Raw genomic sequence first — 19,068 nt, forward strand, 5'->3', positions numbered from 1 at the left:
GTAGAGAATGAGACTATAGCTTAAGCAGTCATTCACAAAATCTTGCCTTCAAGTTTCTAGATGTTAGTCAGATTTCATTTAACTTAAAGCCCTTGTGGGGATTTTGTCTGTTTGTTTTTTAGGGTGACGCAGACTTACGATGCAGGCGCATGTATCTACTTCTATTTTGCCTTTAACTACAGGGGAATTAGTGACCCACTGACCGTTTTTGAACAAACTGAGGTAATTTTGCATACATGTATATAGCTTTTACATTCTTTTATTAATTTAAATAAACTTACTGTCAGTTTATGAATTTTAATTTGACTCTCTTTAATCACACATGATTTGCCTGGCTGCTAGCCTATAAAAATGGAAGCATATTTGTTGCACTGGATTACGTCCACTAAATTGTGAGTCTATAATTAATATTCAGACTGTGATTCTTTCGTGATTACTTACAGAACATATTAGCTGATTAAATTAAATAATAATAATGACTGTCTACACGAGTCATTCCAATCAAAATAATGAACATATATGTCACCCCCCAAAAGTTTGAGTATTTTTCATTATCTTAGCTTTGGTGTTGCTCTCTGACTACCCAAAGGTCCCTTCCTTGCAGTACCAAAGAGTGAAATTATTCCTTCTTTTCCAGTTCAAGCTGCCATTGTCCAAGTATTACTCATCTCAAGTAATTATTGCTTTATTTAAAGTAATTTGTTAGAAAATATAAGTCCTTAGCAGGGACTAGCGTATTTGCAAAACCCTAAAACTAAGTAATGAGGATTCTTATAGATTACTTTGCAATGCAGTATGGTCCCTCTGTCCTGTCTGTGTTCTCTTCTACCCTGACCTAACTCCTGATGGTTTGTATACACTTGAGTAATTCAGAGAGGTTCAAGGCATTATAGATATTTCACATCACAGCAATTATATATTCATGAATCTTTAGGAATCGAAAGTAATTCTAGTTTCCATTACCCGTTTTCACTCTGCATTTCAGTCATTCTATATTTTGTTTTAAGTGTTTATCATTCTAACCTGAATGTTCTATAAGGAGCTTAGTCAGCACCTAACATGTTAGGAGAATAAAATAAGGGTTTCGTTTTTTTATCCCCTCATGCTTAGATATTCATAGGACTAACAAGTAATTTGTCCAAAGTCATTGACTTAAGTGTTCTTTATAAGGGCTTTTATGTTTGATCCCTGATAGCTTTGTTAAGTAATCTTGACTCTTATGCCCACTGTGTGATATTAGGCTACTAACCATCCTAAACCTTTTTCTTTATCTGTGAAAGGGGAATAATTGTAATTATTCCACAAGGCTCTAGTGAAAATAAATGAGATACTGCAGACAAATTTCTTGGTTCATTTCTGGACATATAGGAAGCAGTCCGTAAATGTTATTCATTAATACTTGTTGGGATGATTAGAAGTTCACTACAAAGTAGAACCTGGCTCTGCATTCACAACTTCTGATTTATTATTAACAATTTAAGGCTGCTGAACTGGTCATTTTGCCCTTTCCCCCCCCAGAATCTCAAAGTGACCTTTGTAGATGTGATTATTCACTGGAAGGAAAACTTCAAAGCTAGGCTTTTTTTTTTTTAAACTGCTTTTTTAACACAGTTAATCTAAGAGAGAAGAAAATTAGGCTTCTACTTTATTATTTAACCCAGGAAATATGTGCCTCCTTTAGGAGTTGGGTCTTATAAGTAGCAATGATTTGTTCTTTTGTTTCCAAATACAGGCAGCTGCTAGAGAAGAAATCCTCGCTAATGGAGGGAGCCTGTCGCATCACCATGGAGGTATTCTTTTTTGGGAGTAGGATTTCTGGTATTCCTACTTTTAAGAGTGTTTGAATCAGCAAAATGCTGGAGACAGTGATGATTGAGTATTTTGAGAGCACTTGAGATCTCTTGAAAGTTTTTATGTCTTAGAATAGCTGTCACTGAGGTAGTTAGGTTGTGGTAGTAACCACCAGAAGCTTGATTGGCAAGACTGCCCTAGATATGGAACCTATCCAGCCTTCTCAGTGCTCAGTGACCTCATGTTACCAGAGAATAGCCCAGCTTGCCTGGTAGATATTTGACCACTGTAGCAAAAGTTTTTAAAGGAAAAAGAAATCCTTCCTAAATGTTTTTCAGCCACTGTTAGAATGTAGCCGGGCGCCGCTTGGGAGCGTGGTGGCGCTCCCGCCGAGGGTTCGGATCCCACATACAGACCGGTTCCCGCTCACTGGCTGAGCGAGGTGTGGGAGCAACACCGAGGGTTGCGGTCCCGTTGCCGGTCCCGGTCTGGGCGCGACACTGAGGGTTGCGATCTGTTGCCGGACACGGAAAAAGACAAAAAAAAAAGAATGTAGCCGGCCATCAGTTGTACCATATATTGAAGAGCTGTTTGTTCTGCGCGCGACACTGAGGGTTGTGATCTGTTGCCGGACACGGAAAAAGACAAAAAAAAAAAAGAATGTAGCCGGCCATCAGTTGTACCATATATTGAAGAGCTGTTTGTTCTGCCCATCCAAAATTCAGCAAATTAATCAAGACAAGATATTAATAAAAGTCTTTTTTAGAGATTTTAATGTTGTTTTGCTATTTACTTGATGATCATTTTTGTAAGTATCAAGTTTTACCAGAGAATTTATCACATGACCAATAAAAATTATTATATCTACCTTCGTTACTAGCAAGCTTATGAAAGTAGTATGAAGTGGTATTTTTAAAAAACAAAGGCCATTCTGATATTAAAATTGTAATTTTTGAAGTCATCCACCTGTTCTCTATAACAGAAATTTTTTCTTAATAGAGAGTGAGCATCACTAATCTAAATTCAAAATCCAAAATGCTCCAAAATTTGAAACTTTTTGAGCACAGACATAACACTCAAGAAATGCTAATTGAAGCATTTCAGATTTCAGATTTTCAGATTAAGGATGCTTAACTAAGTTAAATATCTACAAATATTTCAAAATCTGAAAGTATTTGAACCTGTATATTCCTCAATATAACTTGATGCTTAGGAAAATAGAAAAGTGTAGATTTTTAAATATTTTTTTAGGGAAGGGCATGAGGATAAATGACTACTCAATTTAAAAATTCAACTGGACTCTCCATATCCCTCTTTTCCTGTTTTATTTTCTTCATAGCACTTATCATTATCTAATATGGTATATATTTGTACTTTTTAAGATTATCTCTTTCTACTGGAAAGTGAGGATCCAGGAGGACAGGGATTTTTCTTTTGTTTGGTGGTGTATACCAGTACCTAGAACAGTGGTTGGCCCAGTCATCCCTCTGTACGTTTGTGCAGAATGAATGAAAGAATTTTGGTGGAAAAAGGAATGGACTATAGAGGGTTTGTGTCCATATATCGTTCTTGCAGCCAGGCCTGGAGAAGATTGCTAATGTGAATGAAAAATAGAAAGAGTTCCCAACATAATGTAATAATTTAAGTGTTTGCTATCACCTTACTTTTTTCTTAACACCCATAACTAAATTTTTAACTTAGTTGGCTGATAAGCATTAGTGTGAATGAATTTGCACTTTCCCTCCTTTTCCTATTTATTGTCCTTTCTTTTGACAGAGGTTCTAATGAATGTTAGAATGATAGAAATGAAGAAGGGAGGAAAATGGATATCAGAAACCTCTCAAGTGGAATTCAAAACTTCTTATTACTGTATAAATCTAAACATAATTTTGGAAATTTAAGCAAGAATTACTTCATAAAGATAATTAGATTTTAGCACCTTCCTTTAATATGTTCAAAAAGCCATATACATTATTTAAAATCTTTTTTATTCTATTTCAGAATGACATTGTATTAATATCCAAGGAACTTTTAAAAAATAGATATCATGAAGTATTTATGTTCTTCATGTTAAATTGATTGCATGGGGGGAGGAGGCAAAATAATTTAACCATAATTACTTGTTTGAAGAAAAATTAAAATTTCCTTTCTGTAGCCAACAATTTGGTCCTTTGGTACATGTCAGTAGGCAAGTGCACCTTCTTTAAAATCAGAATTCGTAGGTTCCATGTTTATAATGGTAAATATGAGAGAGATTCTGGGAGAGCATGAGAATAGCTGAATCATATAAGGAGGACATAGAGGCTTAATTGTCATTTAGGTAATTAGTTATATTAGATGAGCTGTTTCCTTAATTGTGGAATGATGTTCAGTTTACTCAAGCTTTACAGCATTAGCAATTTTATAGAAGCTGGAAATGACCAAATGACCTGCAACATTGCAGAGGAAAACCAAAGCAGCAGTTTTTTTCTTGGACAATGATTCTTTATTTCTTTAGGATCTTATGAGGAGGATATTCAAGTTCCTTCAGTGGTGTCTATATGTGAGATGCTGGAAGTGTAATATGGCAGAACGACTAGTGTTACTTATTCAGATATACCCCAGGTACTGAGAGCTTCTTGGTAGGCTCTAACAGAACCTATATAAACATACTTGAAATATTGTATATGTAAAGTTGTCATTACAGAAAAAGGGAAATATGAACAAATTTAAAATAATAGAATTAATTCTAGTACAAATTTATTTGAAATTTGGATTTTATTTGTAAAAGTTCTGGTAATGGTCCATTATATTAATGCACAGAAATAGAAGGTAATAAAAAATAATAGTTGGAAATGTAAACCTTGACCTATAAAATCATGATTATTCAATTCTTGGTCCCCAAGCAAATAATGTAAATAGCTCCCTGTGATATTTTTGATATAGTATACTTAATTCCTTTTAATATTGCATTACCTGTTTTCCATATTATAAATATTACTGGTCTGCTAGGCAATAGAGATTCAAAGAATGGCAGTCCTTCCCTTTATAAGGACCTTTTAGTCCAGTAGAATAAAATATTATAGCATTTTAAAAACCACTGATCAAAACTGGTAGGATTATGGTATCACGACTTTTACTAAGGTAAAAGTCTACCCTTTTCTTTGAAAAGCACTTGAAAAGGTGACTTTAATAAACATGTAAATGTTATTGATGCTGAAACAGTGAAGAGGAGAGTGATAGAAAAAGGGGAAAGAATTAGCATTTATAAAGCTGTAAATGTTTGCTAGATGCTTTGCATAATTTAATCGCCTTTAATCCTGCTCAAAATGCCATGGAGTAGATATTATTCCTGTCTTTCGAATGAGGACAGTAAGGCTCTTGAGTATATAGTAACTAGCCCCCAAATCAGCAATAATTGTTAGTGGCAGAATTTGAACTCAGGTCCTCCTGCCTCAGTATTCCTGTTCTTTTATTTAAGAAAATCTGAAAAGATTGAAATTGACAACCTTTGAAAAGAGATACATAATAAATGTTAAAAATATATATGAAAAAAATACTATATGTTATTTTCTTTTAAAATGTAAAATCTGTTTCTTTAATTTTGACATTGTCTAATTATTTGCCCTGCTTCAGATGAAACAGATAAATAGAAATGGATCAAAATTTTAATTTCCTCATCATAGATATTTTCATGGTTTTGTCAGTTCTTGCCTGTAAGTCAGTTTTACTTTCTGGTTGTTTTTATACTTCTGGATTGTAGGCTCACAACATGTCAGCAATATCAAGTAATAAAACTAATGGAGGTCAGATAATGTTACAATAAACCTACTTATATAATTTATGTGCATTTTCAGGTTTTAGGCTTATTGGGTTTTATTTGTTGAAGACTCCAAAGTTGCTGAAATAGTTTATTTTTAGAAATTATTGGCTAAAAGTTGAATGTAGCAAGATTTGATTACATTATTAATTTATTGAGAGGTTATTTCTATCCTATTTCTCATATTTCTGTTTTCTATGTGGTCAAAATATGACTGCATGGAAACATACTGTAAACACCTAGTTTCCTCTAGTGCTTAGAAAAAGAAACCAGGTGAGTCTGAATATACTTCAGATGTGCCAAGAAAGTAAAGATGCTTTCCCTTCTCTAGCTTTTCCTCCTCTAAACTTCTAAACATTGGAGGCTCTAGGGCTCAGCCCTTCATTCCTCTATGTTCACTCACTTCCTCAGTAATTATCTCAATCCCCCGACTTAAAAGACCATCCATGTGCTGGTGACTGCCAGGTACCAAAAGACATCATCTCTACCACCACCCCCCTAGTTCAGATCACTATCTTCTCCTGTTGATACTACTGCAGTGGTCTCCTAACTGGTCTCTGTGCATCCTCTCTGCTCCCCTACTCTCATTTCTTTTGCTGCCAGAGTAATCTTTAAAAAATCAGTGATATCTCCTCACGTTCAGAATAAAATCCAAATTCCTTATCAGAGCCTTCAAGGATATGTGTGGTATAGCTGACTCTCTATCCTCATCTCTGATTACTTTCTCTTTCTAGCAGCATTGGCCTTCTCGTTATTCCTCAGATGTATCAACGTCCTTTTTCCTTCAAGGCCTTTGGTATTTGTTCCCTCTTTTTCTCATACTCTTTCTCTTGTTCTTCCCTTAGATATTTGCATGGCTCACTTTTCCCCATCATTTAGGTCTCTGATAAAAATGTCAGCTTAAGTGTGTTTTCCCTGTTCTCTGTGTACTTTTTGTGTTCCCCATTTGAATTTTAAGTTCAATGAGGTTACTGACTTTATCTTGTCACTGTATTCCCCAGTCCCTAGAACAGTGATTGGCTGCTGTATATAGTTCTTCGTAGTAGATGCTCAATTAATATGCTGAGTGAATAAGTGAATGCCCAAATGTTCACAGAATTTGGTTGTTTTGTAAATTCCCAAATAGCTCTGAATCTTTCATGTTAGAATGGCAATTGTCTCATTGCTAATTTAACTTCATTTAATAACTAGGCCTTGTTTGAAGATAAGGTCCTATTTAATCATAGAAAGGCTCAAGTTATTCCACAGTATTTCTGGAAAATGTATTAGCAGAGTCAGTGGAAAAGTAGGGTAAAACAATGTGCATTTCTTTGTAACTCCATACCACTAGCCATTTTGGTGTTGTTCCATAGATGCATTATTTATGTAAGGTTTCACTCAAACTTGGTCTTGAAACAAATATAAATGTGAGGGCCGATAAACAGAGGGAAAAGCATATATTATATTGTATATTGTATATAATATTATATGTTATATACTATATTGTTCTCCTTGCTCTGCAATTAGCTAGCTATGTGACCTTAGAGAAATAATTTCCCTGAGCTTCAGTGTCCTCCCTTGCAAAACAGGAGTAATAGTACCTACTTCATAGATTTACTGTAAGACTTAACAGTGATAATATATGTAAATATGTCTAAAATGCCTTACATGTAGTAAGTGCTTAAAAAACTGTAGTGCGTATATATGTATATTTTAAATAATAGCAATAGACAGCACCAGGTGGAACTCTGGTTTGTATTCTAAACTCTTACGCTAACCACTGAAGAAAGGGTTACAATTTATTTGAACAGATCCATACATTCAGGGGATATGATTCAACAATAATAGTCTTAATACCTGTTCATCTATAACCTGCAATTGGTCTCACAATATAGGAAAGTAAGTCTTTTACAATCTTCTTCACATTATTGGCTATGAAAGTTGCTACAGAAGTCTGTTTTCATAATAGCTCCTCTGTTTAATCATCTAATTTGTAAATTTTAAATGTCCGCTGCTATTCAGTATAGTTTTATAAGGCAGAAACCTTTTCAATATGAACTTTAAATAGTTTCTTTAATTGTTCTGCTAAACTTATTCAATACTAGGGCTTTCGAGAGATCATTTACTTTTATGTGTAGAAAAGATTTTTCTTGATTTGCACTCTGAATCTAAAACTCAAGTTGACCTTATAGTAGCATCTTTATTTACTGACCTTCAGGCAGTGTCGTAACACTCTCAGTACCAGTTTTGAGTTCCAGGGTAGAAGGGCTGGGGGTTGGGAGAATATTGATGCCATTTCTCTTAGAGGGTTTAGCTTGTAATTGTGATTAATAACAGTTGCTTTCACTATCTGGAAACAGACAGGCTGGTTTGTCTGCCTACAATCATGCTGTGATAAATGGAGCTATTTTAATTCTGGTTTTGTGTATCAAAGAAAACAGATGTAGTCTGGAACTAGAGGCTATACGAAATATAAAGCCTGCTTAACTTAATCTTTATAGTGCTTGTTTTTGTAACTGAGCTGGTCAGTTTAAGCAGCAGTTATGTCAGCCACATATTTAATTTCAATTTATGACTTAAGTTTTTAAGTTCTTCATTTGCTAAAATTATACCTAAATCCTTGTCAGGAAACAAAAAACCTTGATTAAATTGAACCAATTTTAGTTTAAATATTGGTGTCTTTACTTAACCAAAATTATTTCCTATTACAGTCATGGGGCAGCTGCTCTTAACTTTTTTGTGGTCTTAGCAGAATCTAGTAACATCAGAAACTTTAAAAGTAGAAGGAGACTACTCAAAAGAGGTTGAGCAAAAGATCACCTTTGGGGCCATTTGTTAAAAACCTGTAGTGTGAAGTAAAAGGCATACAAATTGGAAAGGGAGAAATAGAACTATTTGTAGAAGACATAATTTTCTATGTAGAAAATTCCAAAGAATCTACAAAAACAGATTCAGCAAGATTGGAGGATACAAGATTACACACAAAGGTCAATTGTATTTCTATATATATTAACAATGAATATATAGAAACCAAAGTTTAAAACACAGTACCATTTATAATTGCTCCAATAGCAATGAAAGACTAAATCTAATAAAATATGTACATACTTGGGCATAACTAACAAAATATGTACAGAATCTATATTCTGAAAAATTACAGAATGCTGATGAGAGAAATCAACGAAGATCTAAATAAATGAAAAGATATACAGTGTTCCTAGGTTGGTGGAAAACTCAACATAATAAAGATGTGAGTTCTCTCCAAATTGATCTGTTTGATGCATTTCCTATCAGAATTCCAGCAAGATTTTTCATAGATATAGAAAAAGATTATTCTAAAATGCATATGGTAAGGCAAAGGAACTAGATAGCTAAAACAATTTTGATAAAAGAAGGATAAAGTGAGAACAATCAATCTATCTGATTCCAAGACTTATTACATAGTTACAGTAATCAAGACTGTGTTGTATTAGAGGAGAACCATAGATTAATAGAACAGAATAGGGAACCCAGAAATAGACCCACACAAATATTTCCAACTGATGTTGACAAAAGTACAAAAGCAATTCAGTGGGGAAAACGGTCTTTTTAACAACTGGCGTTGGGGCAATTGGCACCAAAAAAAAAAAAAACCCAAAACTTAAATGTAAAACATAAAACTATAAAGCTTTTAGAAAAAAGCATAGAAGATCTTCAGAATCTAGAGCTCGGCAAGGAGTTCTTAGACTGGACACCAGAAGTACTATCTGTAAAAGGAAAAATTGATAAACTGGATTTTATCAAAATTAAAAACTTGTTCTGTGAAGGACTCCTTTGGAGGATGTAAAGATAGGTTACAGAATGGGAGAAAGTATGTGTAAACCACATCTCAATCAAAAGACATACCTATAATTTATAAAGGGCTCTCAAAACTTGAAATTGAAAAGCAGTCAGTCTGGTTAGAAAACACAAAAGACATGAAGAAACATTTCACTGAAGAGGATATAGAGATGGCAAATAATCACATGAAAAGATATTCAACATCATTAGCCATTAGGGAAGTGCAAATTAAAACCACAAGAGATATCACTACACACCTATCAGAATGGCTGAAATAAAATAGAGACAATATTGAATTCTGGTGAGGATGCGGAGAAACTGAACCACTCATACATTGCTGGTGGGAATGTAAAGTGGTACAGCCATTCTGGAAAACAGTTTGGCAGTTTCTTATAAAACCAGACATGCAACTACCATTCATTCCACTCAGCAGTTGTACCCTTGAGCATTCATATCAGAGAAATGAAAACTTATGTTCACATAAGAACCTGTTCAGGAATATTCATAGCAGCTTTATTCATGATAGCCCCAAACTGGAAACAGTTCAGATGTCCTTAACCTGGTGAATGACTAAACAAACTATAGTACACTCACACCATGAAATACTACTCAGCAAGCAAAAGGAACAGACTATTGATACATGCAACAACTTGGATGAATTTCCAGGGAAGTATACTGAGTGAGTAAAAGCCAGTCCCACAAGATTAGGTACTGTACGATTCCATTTCTATAACATTTTTGAAATAACAAAATTATAAAAATAGAGAATAGATTAGTGGTTTCCAGGAGTTGGGGCTGGGGAACTTTTTAGGGATGACTATAAACAAGCAACACAGGTATCCTTGTGGTGATGGAAGTTTTCTGTATCTTGACTGTATCAATGTCAATATCCTGTCCTTTTGATAACCACCAGATGAGTATAGATAGCCTTTCCAACACTGAATCTTTATCAGGTTACCATAAGATAGATTTGTTTTGCCTTTTTTTTTTTCAGTTTCTTCTTTGTGATTGGCCTTTTTTCACAAAAACTTATAAGTGGATTATAATATTTTGCCACTGAAGCAATGTTGTAAATAGATTCTAAGGACAGACTGTAAAAGCCAATTTATAATTTGGGGGCTGAGGTGAGGTAGAAGGGGTGGTTGGTTGGTACGAGGGTCCAAACCTTTGACCTTGGTGTTACCAACACAGTGCTGTGCTGGGTGAAGTAACCAGCCAGCCTGTAAAAGCCAATTTAACCCATAATTTAGCTGAACATTAAACTATTTCAGTTGTATTATAGGTTAAACAGATTTGAGAACTGACAGAAAAAATCCCACAAGAATGTACTGATCCCTGCCCCTTCCCACCCGTGCAACTACTGATTCCCGGTACAAAACAAAAAGATCCAGGGACAACATTGTGTTTGCTATCTCTCACCACACGCTCTACCTGTAATAGCTTCCAACTTCAGGTGTATTGCCAGGAGAGAACAGGTGGCTTGGATAATACCACTTCTCTTTGGACTTCTAAAGAGAACTTTTTCTTCCCAGCAGTTTTATGTCTAGGACTCTTAAGAGTAAGGTGTTTGTTCGTTTGAGAATGCCTGTACTGCATTATTATATTGTTACAGAATACTTAACTTTTTATAGTTGTTGTCATATGATTAGCAAATGGTTAATACTAACAGATATTTTCAAGTGTAGTATAGGGTTAAAAGTGACTTTAGGTAAAATTTATTTTTAACAGCTGTGCTGTTGAGTGTAGAAGCCACTAGGCTACGTGTGGCTATTTTAATTTAAACTAAAATTAAATAAAATTTAAAATTCATTTTCTGAGAAACAAAGATTAGATAAAAAATAAAATTAAATAGATAGATAAATAACAATTCACTTCCTTAGTTGCACTAGCCACATTTCACATGCTCAATATTCACATATGGCTTGTGGCTATGACATTAACAGTGCAAATATAGAACATTTTCATCATCATAGAACATGCTATTGGATAGTGCTGTGAAGCTTTATTTTGTATATATTTTCACCCACTGGTTAGAAAAATGGCCCCCAAAAATGACTTAAACTTTTTTTTTCAGTGGTCATTAGATTCAGGTCTTTAGGTGTTAACTTTTAAAATAAAGTAGCTTTTGTCATTAATGGTTGATATTCTCAAAGTGTAACTAACTCCTGCCACTTTTTCCAGAATTTCTTTCAATTTGGTCAATAGCTTTAAATTTAGAGCAAGGTCACCTTGCAAATGGCAATAAATCATTTGCTGCTAATCGACTTGGTTGTACTAGTGAAAGTATTTTTCCTTTATGGAATTGTTTGGGCTCCTAAGAGACAGACACTTGGAAACATATGGACACCAGGATTTCTCTGTCTCAGCACTGTTGACATTTTTGAATGGACAATTCTTTGCTGTGGGGGCTTTTAGCAGCGTCTCTAGCTCCTATCCAGTAGGGGACAATAACATTGTCCCAGTTGTGACAGCCAAAAATGTCTCTGGACATTGCTCAATATCTCCTGGGGAGCAAAATCACCCTAGTTGAGAACCAATGGTACAGTTCAGAGTCCTGGAGATTTTGAAGGTCATGAGAGTTTGAGGTTCCATGCTGTATCTTCTCCTATCTTAGCTACCGCAGAATAGCTGGGGTATATCCAAGAAATAATGTCAGAATATAGGGAATGCAAGGCATATATAACCAAAGGAAATCAAGGAAACCCAGATTGCTTTCCCTTGGTATTTGAATCTCTACCCCTTATCCAAAATGGCTATGGATAACTGTAGTTCAATACTTACTTTTTATTTCAGCGGATATTTATTGAATTCTTATTTTGTGGCATGTACTATGTTATGTGACAGGACTACAAAGATGAATAAAACATGGTTCTGGTCTTCAAGGAGCATGTGATGTTTTTTATCCTTTTCTACCCTTATCTACTTGTGGTATTTGACCTGCTCTGTTGCTTTGGGCAAGTGTGTATGGGCACCGATTGCTACTCTGGTTTAAATTTCAAGTGTGTCAGTGGTGTTTTGTGGACATGTAGTAGAATTTGCACTTGATTGTGATTCTGAAGACAAGTTGAAACCAGCTCTTGTGATTTACTATCATCCTAATAATTCATACTTTTTTTCTGTTTCACAATCTCTAAAGACCTATTCAAGGGTCTGTAAATGCTTAGAGCTATTGTATAAACTGTACAGATAAAATCTTAGCATGAAAAAAACTATTTTAAATATTGACAGTATGAGAAGAATTTTATAACTTCAGATTTTAATTGCTTTATTAAAGTCTGTGGTACCCATGAATTTGTTATCATGATATCAGAATTTTCATTAGTAGAAAATAAGTCAGATGACTTAATAAATCAAACTTGATATTCAATATCTGCTGAGCATTAAATTTATCTTTTATGGAATCTTGGATAGCCATAGTCCTAATTCATACTCCCTTAAAGGCTGGATGTTAGCATCTTTCAGATGGAGGTCTGTTGGCTGATATTTAGCATACGCCGCCACCAAAACCAACCAAACCAAAAATGTGCTTTATAACACAAGCAAATGGACAACTCATTCTCTTTTCAGGTTGAAGCACTGTACCACAGTCAGATCACCATGTAACTCAAAGAGTGGAAATTGTCCATTGATCTTCTGTGTTCTCTTCAGTACCTAACAAGTTCCAAGGTGCCAGAACCTCATCTGGCAAGAGGTTGGGAGTCCCTGCAGCACTAGTTCCTTATGTAATCCACCAGTAGTTTGGTCGGATTAATTAAATCTTGAAAATACAAAGTCAATGCTTAGATCACTCATATAAGCAGCTAAGTGTAGATTTTCTTTTTAAAAATCTGACCTGTAGAATAGTGCTAAAGAGATATCCAGGATGCGTACTAGAACTTTCAAAATATGGTCATTATAATAATGGTTAGGTGCGTTTTGCCTTGGCTGAATTCTACTTCTGAGCTTTAGCCTCAGTAATCTTCTAAATGTATAGCCCATTTTATAATTTGTTTTAATAAATTTGTTCGTTTTAATAAATCTATAATAAATCTTCTGACCCTGTACTCAAATTTATGATTGAGAAAGTTAAAATTTATCTAGCCAAAAAGACCTTTGTTAGCAGACCTCAGACATCCCTTTTGAGACGGTACTACTTGGTAGTTTCTGCTAAGTCTACAGTCCTTTAAACCACAACGATTAGTTCCAGATAACTTCTGGTGGCTAAGCTGGCCACCACGTTTACATTTTCCACACACATCAGTTCTCACCCCTTGTGTGCATGTCCGTTCATTCTTTTATGCTGTTGATCACAACACAAAATGCATTCTTTCTTGGATCTGCTAGCATCCAAAGGAGAATGTTGAGCCTGTGGTTTCAAAGACTGTCCCTGAAAGCTTCCATTTTTTTCTGTTCCAAAAGTAAATTTTTAAAAATGTACTGTATATTTTAGAAGAACATACAAAACTTGTTTTACCCATTCTGCATGTAAATTGTTAGAAATTAAATTGTTAAAAGGTAAACTATTTTTAATTTAAGCAGCAAAATAATCCCCTGCCCCATTAGTTTTCTATAATGTTCAGTATTTGGCCCATCTTTTTTGTATTTTATAAAACACATCTAACTCTTAATACTTGGCTTAAGTACTTAAGGCATTATACGTTTAGAATAATAATGAATTGTGGAATATAGGGTTCCTATCTTGTTTTCAGAGGTGGTAAACTTGGCTTTTTATAGCTCTAGTGTTGACTCTCAGGCTAGGTTTATACTTTAGGGAATCAGAAGTCAGAGGAATGTAGGTGGGTTAGTAGCCATTAATATCCCACACGAGATGATCCAGGTCTAGAAAGAAGAATAAGCTTCATGTATGAGTGTACACATGCCTTTTCAGTGGATAACTATCATATATGAGGTATGTTGAAATAGGCTTCTGTTATTTGCTGTTTTTATTCATCCGTTCTCCCCTTCTCCAATATGGCATGCTACATAAAGTACAGAGTATCATTTCTTCCCTTTCTGAAAGTGAGCTCTTCAGATGTTTAAGCAACTACTGTATAGTTGTGTACATATGTGTGTCAAATGTGTACAGATTAGTCACTAATTTCTGAATCCTAGCAGTGCAAGTAAGAATTATACAACGAGCATTATTATTGTTGCTGTTTAACTCTGAAATAAAGTCTCCTACTTTGAATTGGGATTAGGGCATGTGGTGTTTTGTTGTTTTCATTTACTAGTGCATGTGAGGCAGCTACAGAAAGTTCTCCATAATCTCAAGAAAACTGTTACCAATAATTGTCTTGTTCTTAAGGCACACTGAACATATTTACTGTGTTTTCTATTTGTACACTTATCCTATATGTAGTTGACTTAAATTGTAAGCTAAACCAAAGATTTCTAGTCCCTTTAATTGCATAAGCCATGATTTCTGACCCCAGTTCAAATTCTGTTATTAGTAGCAGAAGAAGCTCACCAACCTCTGCCATCAATGGGTTAAATTCTTTCATCAAACGTGTTTATGAGGGGCCACAGCTCTGTCAGCTGGACTGCTTTTTCCCCCCACTTTCTAGTTCACTAATCAAATGTATGTTAGATTGATTATTGTAAAAGTATAAACCATAGAAAATTTGACAAGATAGATGTGTAAATTATCCTTCTGACAGAACTAATGATGCACTCCAAGCACCTTCTGTTTTCCAGCGTGTGGTGACTGACTTCATTAAATATGCAATGGCTGTTGGGTTGTTTCTCAGATGATGGTTTGTTCCTTGTGGAATTGCATTATTACTAGAGGTGTAAAACCAGGCAGACAAGCTAGCGGCTGGGCATCCTGCTGAGGCTCTAATGTGCTCCATCTTGTTGGAGCAGTTGTTTGCAGTCTTTTCAGGACAATTACATCCAAAACCACAGGACACATTCAATGAAACTATATTACAGATAACCGTGGAGACTGGCATTGAGTACTCTTCACCCCTTTTAAGCTGCCTCAGTGTGGGTAGCTTACAGTAATACAGTAATGCCACTTCTACCACTTTTTTTTGTTAATCCCATGGAAGTAAATCTGGAAATAACTGATTTTTAACTTTAGTTAAACTTTTTAACTTTTTAGTTTTAGGTGCTTAAAATCATGGAATATTAGAATTGAAGAGACTTTACAAATTCTAGATGAGAAAACTGAGGCTGAAGCATAGTTATGGGTTGTCCCTTGAGAGAGATGGAAGGCCCTGGTAGAACATCTTTTAGGTGGTAGACATTTCATGAATAGGAATTTGTACTGTTTAGCTTCTGGTTTTAGAGCTCTCTTTAAACAAAAATTTTCATCTTGAATTTAAGATTTTTTTCTGCTGTATCTTATTTTCCTCCATCTTAACACCAACAATGCTTTTTTATTTCTAAAAGCCAAACAGAAATATCAGGGTATCAGAGGGTATGATGTTATTTATTAGTTTGATGACAATTTGATGGTTTCCTAGAGAACTGGACACAAAACATGGTTTGGAGTTGAGCTAAAATGCTACTTAAGGTTTCCAAAAGGCAGATGCTATGATGTATCACTGCAGCCTGATAAATGGGAGTACATTTTAGAATGACAGGCTGAATACTTTAATGAAAGAATGTTTCCCATTTCAGTTGGCCAATTAAATCACTGTCAATGACTTTGGATCATTAATGAATATTTGTGGAAAATGACCCTTTGAATTCAATGATTACAATAATGCATTTGTTTGAGAAGTACTAACCACAAATAATCCTAACTGTAAATTAAAAGATTTATCCATTTTGCCACAGATAAGTCAGTATATTACTTTGCTTTTTAATGTCAAAGCAAGTTGACATTTCAGAATTCTTTTACAGATTAAATCCATATCCTTTCTAATAAAAGTTGTACTTAGAAAAGTTTGTTTTTCAGTGAGTGCCTTTTAAAATATAATTTATGCTGCTAATCAACCATTACGTTCGCTTTATTATTCTCAGAATAAACTAGCAAGACCTAGAAACAAAGAAGGGGAACATTTTACAGAATATAAAATAAGAGATTAAGTTTAAGGTAGATTAGATATTTGATGTATTTAGTGCCTAAAAAAATCCCTAAATCTGGAAGAACGATAGGAAGAAAGTAACAATTATTTGGGAACATGCAAATTTATTTTAAAGTACTGTGAGGAGAAAATGTAAATAGAAAGCTTCATAACTAGATTTTTTTCTTAAGTCTATTAAAGTTTCAGATTTTCTTATATTTGTTTTTGTTTTTGTGCTTCTTAAAATATTTTAAGGATATATATCCCGTTATTTTTGCTGAGTATACCCAACAAATTCATCTTGTTACAATGTTTTTCTTTAGTTAACTTCATTTTCTCTGAAACTTTGGTATGTTTTGGTACTTAAAACAAGGGTGGGTTCTTTTGAAATGCATGTTTTTCTCGTCTCGTTGTTTGTAAAATGGACTGTAATCTCAGTCAAAGCTTCTTTCAATCTCTTTTCATAGTTTACAAAGAAAGGAGACACTGTGGAGCACAGACTTCCCCTGGGAATACATTGAGCTTAATGAGCTTGATAGTCTGGTGGGCTCAATAAATCAAATAAAGCAAAACATTTCTCATTTTTGAATAAAAGCATTTATCACACAGTGTTTGTTCACTCGTGGTCACAAGATTGATTGATTCTTAGCATCATAGTGTATATTGAACCATTTTTGATTTTGTTTTTTCAGTGGGCAAGTTACGGAAGCAATGGCTAAAGGAAAGTATCTCTGATGTCGGCTTTGGGATGCTGAAGTCTGTGAAGGAATATGTGGACCCCAATAACATCTTTGGAAACAGAAACCTTTTATAAATCTATTAGTATCATTATGAAAAATGTCAAATTTTTTTTTAAAGTCTTCAACTATGATTATACCAGTAATCAAATATATCATGGACTATATTTTGGCTACATTCATTTGTTGGTTTAAAATGTTTGTGTTCATTCTATAGTTTGTTTGTTTCTACATCTATGGATTGACAGATGGTATTACTAAATCTCATTGTAGGTGCATCAGTTCACAGCCAACTGGTTGTCTTTTCAAATTTTAGTCGGGCAGCACCAGGCTGCCAGTATTTCAGAGGAAAATGTCACCAGCTGTTCCATTAATGCTTCCTCTTGGGGAGCAAAGGCAGATTTTGGTGTCATCTATTGCTTATCTAGCCTCTTTTCAGAAGACCATTTCTGGTATGCAGGTACCTAGGGAAGGATTCCATCGAGGAGTGATATATGTGTACATTTTTAAGAGCATATTCTAGTGTGAGTAGGCCATTAAGGGAGGATATTCATGAAAGAATATAGGCAACCTGTTATTTAGGATACCTTCAGATCTGTAAGGTGGGTGGCCTATATATTTTTTTAAATTAGTATGCAGTTATAAAACCTTGAATCATCAATATACGAATTACTCTGTTAGGGGACACATCTTTGTTCTCCATGTTTGTTTCTACTGAGGTTTGAGTTGTATTTCTATCACTGAGATAACCTGTTGTTATATCCTGGTTCATTTATAATATGTTTTGTAAGAAAAGCTGACCTGTCACTCATTGTACATGAAGAAAAGGTTTACTATGAAATGAACACCCTTATTCAAGTTAGAGTCCTAATGTTTTTAATTTCACATTCTTGTTGCTGAGAAGAAGCTGTGACAGGAGCAGAAGGAAGACTCCTTACGCTTAATGTCTCCAGTTGAAAGAATTATCTGGCTAAATTTAGAAACAGTCATTCAGCTACTGAATATGAAGCCTCAAGTTTCAATGGCGAAAAAAAATTTTTTTTAATTAACCCAAACAGCATGATAAATTTTCATACAAAAGATTATTTTTTAATAATGGTTTAATGCCTTTTTTGAATTACTGGTTTAACCTAAATTTTACAAAAAGTAATGTATTAATGCATATACCATAATCAAAAGCTTGAAATATCCTATTTCTTAAATAATGAGAGCATTAATCGCATTTAGCAAACATTTTTACATTCAAACCTGGATATTAAAATAAGTGAAATGATTACTTTGAATCACTCTCAAGGTTCATGATTCATATTTTGAGATGGATTTCTTTCTTAATGCAATACCTAACTTTTGATAATTTTTTAAAATTAATATTTGATCAGATAATGTAAGTCAAAATGCAGATGATTCTTTAGAAGGACACACTATCTATGTAGCAACAGCTCCAAAGTATTTCTGGGCAGTTTGATACCTTTTATATCTGAAGTAGCCTTAACCAGAAAAGTGAAAATTTGAAATTGACAAAATATTTTTAAGATTTCAAAATGATGAATAATTTTTAACTATTAAAATTGGCCACAAACTAATAAACTTAAATCTGTAAACAAGTCAAAATTAACTGTTAATTTAACAATAAAAACTAAATATATTTTTTAGAAGCTGCCTCTCTTTATTTGTGATTTATTTCTAAGTATAAAATTTCCAGTAGAGCTTTGCTTAAAACCCTTGATATTTGAAATAGTTGGACACTTGATAAGGAAATTGCCTCTAGAATTATAAAAATCTCAGCTTTATAAAATGCATCTATTCATGAAGGTAATTTCTCTAACTGGTGATCAAAATGTAGAATTTAGTAAGGTATTAATATTTCACTGGAAGTGTATACATGTTTCTGAGTTTTGGGTTTTATTTTTTTGTTTTTTGTTTTAAAATAAAACATTCATAAGCAGATCCA

At 34.2% G+C, this 19,068-nt stretch overlaps 1 protein-coding gene across 1 annotated transcript in view; it reads left to right on the forward strand.

Moving 5' to 3' along the window:
- Window positions 1-19,068, forward strand: part of LOC103605233 (alkyldihydroxyacetonephosphate synthase, peroxisomal) — a gene marked incomplete at its 5' end in the record, with an annotated part of 72,866 nt that extends 53,798 nt beyond the window's left edge. The window contains 3 exons of the mRNA XM_008589819.1: window positions 123-222; window positions 1,733-1,790; window positions 17,073-19,068. Coding sequence (XP_008588041.1) covers window positions 123-222; window positions 1,733-1,790; window positions 17,073-17,194 — 280 coding nt within the window. The remainder of the gene's footprint in view (window positions 1-122; window positions 223-1,732; window positions 1,791-17,072) is intronic.

Source organism: Galeopterus variegatus, unplaced genomic scaffold (assembly GCF_000696425.1).
Source record: "Galeopterus variegatus unplaced genomic scaffold, G_variegatus-3.0.2 Scaffold5668, whole genome shotgun sequence".
NCBI classification, from domain to species: domain Eukaryota; kingdom Metazoa; phylum Chordata; class Mammalia; order Dermoptera; family Cynocephalidae; genus Galeopterus; species Galeopterus variegatus.